The sequence below is a fragment of the Sprattus sprattus genome, assembly GCF_963457725.1.
Source record: "Sprattus sprattus genome assembly, chromosome: 2".
Taxonomy (NCBI): domain Eukaryota; kingdom Metazoa; phylum Chordata; class Actinopteri; order Clupeiformes; family Clupeidae; genus Sprattus; species Sprattus sprattus.
Window position 1 is genome coordinate 35,872,710 of NC_137921.1, and position 8,040 is coordinate 35,880,749.

General features: G+C 41.2%; 1 protein-coding gene across 1 annotated transcript; it reads left to right on the forward strand.

The window, feature by feature from the left end:
• Positions 1-3,010: 3,010 nt before the first annotated feature.
• Positions 3,011-5,126, forward strand: cUnh19orf25 (chromosome Un C19orf25 homolog). The gene is made up of 3 exons (XM_080860708.1): positions 3,011-3,246; positions 3,483-3,624; positions 4,752-5,126. Exons 2-3 carry the CDS (start codon positions 3,489-3,491, stop codon positions 4,964-4,966), a joined length of 351 nt encoding a protein of 116 aa, XP_080716834.1. The 5' UTR covers positions 3,011-3,246; positions 3,483-3,488; the 3' UTR covers positions 4,967-5,126.
• The last annotated feature ends 2,914 nt before the right edge of the window (positions 5,127-8,040 follow it).

Consider the following 8,040-nt stretch of genomic DNA (forward strand, 5'->3'; position numbering starts at 1 on the left):
CTCTTGTTTCCCTGTCTCATGATCGGTCAGTGCTTTTTATGGGAGACATTATATCACATTTGGCATGTCCTCCGTGGGGTAAAACCCCAGTGGTTAGGAGAAAGCCTCAGACTCTTTCTGTTTCTGTCTGTGTCCTGGGGTAGGGGTGGCGACTTTTGGGATGATATTGAATTGGAATGGAAAGCAACAATGGAACGGGAGAAATGTTAGAACAGATGATGAGTAGTATGGGTTGCCTTAGGGTGTTTTTGTAGAGAAAAACTATCTATGAATAAATCAAAACTTTGCAAATGAATGAAGTGCACTGTTTCCAACAATAAATGACGTGTCTAAATATGATTTTAATGTCTTTTTGGTGTATCCACCTAGCCTGGCCATTACCAGCCTGTGACTCCATTTCATTCCGTCTTTCAGTCTGGGCCAACCCAATGCATTTTGGTTTCCGAGATGGGCGGGTGCTTATCTTGAGGTTTAAAATCATTGGAGTTCCCTTAACCAATCAGCAACGTTTAGTTAACATTCGGTAGATTAAACTCTTCCCAAAGCCAGTTGGGAGAAGAGCTACGACGTCCTTTCCAATCATAAAACTTACAAGAAAATACTCTTGTTCTCCTTTTAATTTTCTGATGTTCTCGAGAGTTGAGACTTTTCCGATAGCTTTTCGTGTCTTTTCCTCCAAGGCGAGTTTTGCGTCACAGCTCTGAACTGTTCGCTGATTGGTCCTGCAAAATTTTGAGTTCTGGAGACGATTGTCTATGGGGTTGGGCCAGACTGAGTATGAGCTTGAAATCAATTCAGGCGGAAATACGTAGGCTGGTGTCACCAGGCTAGTATCCACCCAACCATTGATAAGAACTGTTTGGAAGTTTCTAACATTGATGTTCTCTGTTTGCTAATGTGCCCAATATTATAACTCCTAGTCCTAATGGAAACAGAAGACTGAGGCTATTCACGAGTGTAGACCAGGGGCTATTCACCAGTGTTAGACTGAGGCTATTTACCAGTGTTGGACTGAGGCTATTTACCAGTGTTGGACCGAGGCTATTCACCAGTGTTAGACCGAGGTTATTCACGGTGTTAGACCGAGGCTATTCACCGGTGTTAGACCGAGGCTATTCACCAGTGTTAGAACGAGGCTATTCACCGGTGTTAGAATGAGGCTATTCACCAGTGTTAGACCAAGGCTATTCACCAGTGATAGACCAAGGCTATTCACCAGTGATAGACCAAGGCTATTCACCAGTGTTAGACCGAGGCTATTCACGGTGTTAGACCGAGGCTATTCACCGGTGTTAGACCGAGGCTATTCACCAGTGTTAGAACGAGGCTATTCACCGGTGTTAGAATGAGGCTATTCACCAGTGTTAGACCAAGGCTATTCACCAGTTATAGACCAAGGCTAGTTACCAGTGTTAGACCAAAGCTATTCACCGGTGTGTAAGCCAGAGACTGGACCAGATCTTAAATGTAAGAAGACCAATTGTGTCTGGATCTGTAAGAAAATCAATTGATTCTGGAGCAGAACCGGACATGTTGGGGAACAGATTGGTTTAGATCTGTGCCAGACCAGGGCTACATCAGGGCCAGACCAGGTCAGTTCCACCTGCAGCCAGGTGAGAGGAGAGTACATCACCTGATCTCTGATTTATAATCTTCTGATCCTCCCAGGCACCCCAGTAGACCGTGAGGAAGAGGATGATCATCTGAAATCTCAGTGATGCGCCAGCAGGAAGGAGCAGTGTGTCAAGCAATCAGAGGGACCTACTTTTCGTGGTTCATCTTCATCATCATCAAAAGAAACAGCACGACACAATGGGACCAGACATGATTCATAATGGACAGAAATATGGACTCATGCCATTCAATAGACTTGACAGGGGGATTTCACTGAGTATTATGTAGTTTTCTATTCAGTTGCAATTCTCCTCCACATTTGTCATAGTTTATTGGTTAACACCGACAGCTGACTATAAAGCGCAGTTTGTGATAAACCTTTTGCCAATTCAATTTTGAGATTTTCGATTACTTTTTTCCTCCATTCGTCAATACTAACTCAATTGTATCTCTTGCATTGTAATGAAAAAAAAAACGTAGCTGTAACATGAGCCAAACATACAGTATAGTAATTTTTTTTTATTGGAGTTTCTCAATTGCTTTGGAATGTAGCCATTTAACTCTTGAAATACCTTTTGGTTTAATTTCAATAAAAGTGTGAAGTTTACAGCTTTCACTGGTGTGCAGCAGCCATATACATTTTGCACTAGCCCTACGATACATCAAAATTGAGTGGTGCAAAGTAAACTAGCATTTAAATCTTTATGTCGATACAGCAGGTGGTGCAACTCAACCGGCCCAGTAGTTTCAACGAAGAATAGACTTGGAAGAAGACGACGTGTGAGCTGAAGAGTTCCGTGTAGCTAGCCACAGTAAGCTGCAGGATGGCGTCAAAATAAAAGTCCGTTTCAAAGTTTGAAAATCCGGTTTTACAAATGTTTTAACGTTTTACACGTTGTGCTGCTAACTACTCGGATGAATACACTATATTACATTTGTGAATTTTGTCATTTAAGCAGACTCAGCTTACAAGTAGCCACAGTATGAGATGGTAAATCTATTCTGTGACTAAATCTATCTATTGAATGGGCTGAACATAGTTGTGAGTTAAACTTGCCCTATTATGTCACTTATTTAAAATATATATGGATTATGCGTAGTGTTAACACACACACACACACACACACATACAGAAACACATGCGTGCGTTCAAACTCCCTTTCTCATGAAGATGGATTTTTGGATTTGTTTTTGGGAATTATTTCCTCCATTTTGGTGTGTATTTTCGCAGCTTTACGTGTATTGTATCTTTATAGCATCACATACAGTTGGCAAAACTAGCATTCATTCCTTAATTTTTCCGTTTTTAAAACTAATACATGTTTCGACTTTTATCTTGAAAATATTACGAATGACGGCCATATTGAGAATTCAGTTATTGTCGCTGGCTACACTGCTAAGCTGAAGCTGTTGTGTTTAGTTGTCTGTCATGCTATGACAAAATCTATATATTTTTTGTAGGTGTTCCTCGAAACTAATTTGAAATTTAGGTTAGACGGTGTAGCTACTCTCAGTGACAACTGTTGGCCTGTCGTCGTTCTGCAGAGTAGAAGTTGAAAGTTATTACTGAAGCTAGCCAGCTGTCGCAGTTGATCGTGGATGAAGATGATGGATAGTTAACCCACTTATCAGGTGAAGGCCCTGTACATTTGACTTTACATATGCAGCTGCATAGGATAGTCATATTAGTGGAGCCACTTAGTTGCACATATGTTACCGTCATACCACCAGCAATGTCAGCCACGTAGGCTTGCTTTTATGTACTATGAATATTCTTCTGTTTGCAAACGTGTCTTATCCTAGCCCGGGTGGTGATAAGTGCTTCGGTGGCTTTCTCAGTTAACCATTAACATTTATGTGACTCAAAGGAAAGCATGGGTTCGAAAAGTAAAAAGCGAATGATCCTGCCAAGTCGACCAGAACCTCCTTCTGTGGAACAAATTGTAGAAGACATTAACCGAGCCTACCCGAATGATCAAGTCTTCGCTGTGCTACAAGACGAAAGTCAAGGTGAGCACACAGTATAGACTTTACACTTAGTTCCTTAATTGTTTCTGTGTTAATAGGTTTTCTGTACTTCCCCCTCTCCACCCTGGCCTGGACTGCCACACACCCTCCACACACCCTCCTCCAGCCATTTGCACTACACAGTTTTTTTTAATAGTGTATTTATCTCACTTATAGTGTATTCATATTTATGTATTTATATACATGTCTTGTTCATAGTATATGCATCGTACTTACTCTGTATATAACATATCATACCATGCATCTTAACTTACTCTGTATATAACATTTCTACTACCATTTAATTTTTCTCGTTTTCATTTAATTTACTACCATCACTTACACATGCACTCAATACTTATCATATCTGCATTACCTAGCCTATGTCTATTGCATCTATTGTCTTCTATCAACACTGTTCATGCTCCATATCTTATACTGTACATATCTTTTTTATTAACATATTACCACTTTACATATGCATATACTCTGCACATTTACTGCTTTTTTGCCCTTCTGGTTACATGCTAAACTGCATTTTGTTGTCTCAGTACTTGTACTCTGTGCCATGACAATAAAGTTGAATCTAATCAAATATTTGCTTCAAATGTTGGTTAAATAGGGTTCACATCTGAATATTATCTGTAGTTGTTAGGTAATCAACTGAAGACTTCAGAGACCACCTTAAACTGCAGGCGACACGGATAAATGCCAGTCTATCTAACCTGTAACGTTCAAAGGAAGGGGGGTATCCCCATAGATATATAGATTATGCTATTCTAGTGGTATGGTTAGCCCTACCTTGCTTTGAGCAAAAACGAACCTGCCATCAGCTTATTGCATCCACAAGGCTTAGGGGTGGAATACGTTTAGAGAGCCCTTACTTAAGTAGAAGTACCTAATTCTGGGCAAAATTAGTTTAGAGTCTACACATTGGAGTCTACACATCTCTGATATCTGTTACATCTGTCACCAGCCTGGAGTCTAATGTCACAAAAGCTTGTCTTGAGTGGACTACACTCTCCTGATAACATGCAGCCCCCTGTCTCACAGCCTGGAATGACGTCTCTTACCCAAGTCCTCATTAACCTGCGTGATAATGACTGTGCCACCTTTTGCCCCTGTGCTAGATGCCAAGCTGGGCTCGTCTCCCAGTGAGATGGAGATGATGTACCAGCAGAGCCGCCGGTTCCTGGAGCTCAACGAGCGACTGCAAGAGGCGCGGGGAGAATTAGCGAGACGCCGCGAGGAGCTGCGGGGTGTGGGCGACACTCTGAGCCACAGTGTGGACGACGTCAAAGAGAAAGCCAGAAGTGTGCCATGCTTTCATGCTCCAGACCCTTAGCTTTTGGCATCTGCTTTAGTCATATTCTACACCACCAACATTCAAGGTCACCTCACCTTTTGAATTAACAATATTGAACATACTTTTGGAACAGTGAGGCCGTTTTGTTGCAGCCTTGCAAAATTGTTGATCATGTTATAATAAAGTGTATTTTAAAATATGTTCTCTGTTGTTGAGTAAGAGCTATACATTGTATTGAAATCAATGATTTTGACCCTGAATTGTTATTTCCTTTCACTCCTTATTATGAGAGTTCTCTTTTAAAAGTAGGGATTACATGAGAGCTGACTGCAGGGTGCAGTACAGTACAGGGGGAAAGTGTTCCTTGTATATAAATTCATTTCTGTGTGTAGGCTTATTGAGGCTATTCCACCAGTGGGATATAAACATGACCTGACTGAACAGACACTTAAACAGAGTTTTCCTAAAAATGTAACCTTCCATTTGAGAAGATTATTATAATTTTTTTCTAAAGCAGGCCAACTTTAATCCGTGTGTGTGTGTGTAAAGCAGGCCAACTTTAATGCGTGCCTGCGTGTGTTTGTAAAGCAGGCCAACTTTAATCATCTAATTTTCTGAACACTGATGCTGTGCTCCACTACTTGTGTTGCGTTTTCATTCAGGACTATTTGCACGTTCCACTGGAGGACTTTAGCTGTCGAGGAGTACTGATGTTGATGGTGTGAATAGGGTCTATCCATCACAAGGGTCCAGTGTGTGTGTGCAGATATGGTGAAATCAATTTGTTCTTTCCAACTCCATAATTTTGTGAAGTGGATTTGCAGTAAGCTCTCTTATTTATGCATTTTGCTGTTACGAAAACAACCGATCTGCTAAATCCTTGAAATAACATTTTTGATAATTGTTCTGATGAACCATACAGCGCCTAAAGGAAATAATATATTTCAGTGATGAACCATGACGGTGAAACAAAAGGCTCTTGGCATATACCTACACTGGGAACCTCAAAAATTGCAATCAGAAAGTGTCAGTCTCATCTGTCATCACTTAAATCAGAGGTTTAAGTAACACTGCAACAATTTTTTAAGGTATGGTTTTATAGGCAACTAGTTTTGGTACCATCCTCATATTCATTTTGATAGCATATGGCCATGTAAAGGACCGATATACACCTGTGTCTTTCCCACTTACCATTCAGGATATGCCCTATTTAGTTCTGTGTACCGGGTTGGAATACCCAGCAAAAATGGAAAAAAAGCCTTCACAGCATGACATTGCAAGCTATATTGCCAAAACCCTGTTAGTGTGGTAAGCTTATTCAGTGTCAACTGGACTGCTGGTGGTGTTTGCAAGGTTTTTGCATGCCTTTTAGGTACTTAGCTTGCTAGTTTTGGAGCAGAACTAATTATTGCTGCTTTAAATTGGCAAACAAAGGCAAATGTTCTCGAACGTTTTTTTTTTTTTAAACAGTTTTGTGTTTGCAGAATTTGAACGCACCTCAGGTCATTGAAAGAATACGTCAGCACTGGTTATTACATGAGAACATTTATTACGAAGGCTCCTTGGCCAACACAGGGAAACACCACTCCCACTCCCCCTCACAACAATCCATGTTGACATCCTGCCTAGACTCTTCCATGGTCACAGAAGTGCATCCAATAGCCCCTTCCACACACTTCAAACGTTCAATAATCATGGCAGTCATCTTTCTTTCAATCATCTTTACCAAACACGTCCCCTGATCTCAAAGTCATAAAAGTAGGCATGAGGGTTATTTACATCACCTGTGGAGTGAAACTGACAGAGAGCAAATTGGGTATCTCAAGACAAATGAACCTAAGGCTTAGAATGCAAGACATGTATCAGGAAAAAAACACAGTAGACATTGTATGTATAAATAACCCTCAGAATGGACTTTTCATCAAACGACAACATTGTAGATGTACCTGAAGATCATTAAAAAAAATGCATTTGGACTAATCATGTCACTTCTACAGCAAACACAATTATATGGTACAGCTTCTTTCTGGCCTTGCAACCCTCCTCAGGACCGTGGCGGTTGAGTCTCACCTTCAGTGGAGGCCCCAGAGGGTTCAGTGGAGGCCCCAGAGGGTTCAGTGGGGGCCCCAGAGGGTTCAGTGGAGGCCCCAGAGGGTTCAGTGGGGGCCCCAGAGGGTTCAGTGGGGGCCCCAGAGTGTTCAGTGGTGCTCTCTTCTCCCAGTGTCAAATACACATGTTTTTTTGCTCTTAGGTAAAGTACTTACGCATACCTGACTCTAAAGGCAAACACAATTATATTATCAAACAAAGCATTCAGTAAGCAGATATATATATATACACAGCTACTTATCTGGAACATGAAGTTACCGAGCCTGTTCAGCAATGATGGAGAAACGTGTCTTTAGTCCAAAAATGTGTGCCTGGAGGAAGTATTTCGTTTTTCCTATCAAACCTTCCTTGGACTTCTCCTTTAAGAATGATTTTTATGTGAATAACTCCACTGGGGGAAGGGAGAGTTCTGTTTTTAAACGGACCAGGTTAAACAGGTGAGTCCTTGTGGTTGATTGACAGCAGACTGCCAATTTCGATGCTGAGATTACTGGGAAGCATATGGAATAGTTTGCAGGTATCTTTATATCACAGAGACGCTGTAGGACGCAGGCACACATTTCTAGCTGTGCTGATTGTTTGACATGAGCTACTTGCTAAAGGCTTTCCTGCTGTGTTTACAAAGTGAAGGCTGATTATGGCGGTTCTCAGGTGTCAGTAATGTGACAAAAGATTAAATATTTGTGGGTACAAAGGAAATAATGTTCATTAACACAGACATCAACGGTTTCTATCTCATGTTGAAGTTCAACAGTCTTCTTCCGTTGCAAAGGGTCAAAGACAGGAGCCCCAGAAGAGTTCCAAACAAGTCTCATTTCAGAGATTCAACTTGCTTAATTTGCATATTGTTTGAGTGCTGAAAGCCTAACCTCCCAACCCACCCATCCGGTCTGTCTGCCACAGAGCATTGTATGTGTGTGTGTGTTTATACGACTTGCGAAGCAAAACGGGTGGCATATGTACATGTACAAAAAAAAGTAGAAAAATGTACCAGCATGGGTCAA

Bases quoted from the DNA above. Each gene is read 5' to 3' on its own strand.
- cUnh19orf25 (XM_080860708.1), top strand. From the start codon at position 3,489: ATGGGTTCGAAAAGTAAAAAGCGAATGATCCTGCCAAGTCGACCAGAA. The intron at 3,625-4,751 runs GTGAGCACACAG...CCCCTGTGCTAG, and splicing joins GCTACAAGACGAAAGTCAAG to ATGCCAAGCTGGGCTCGTCT.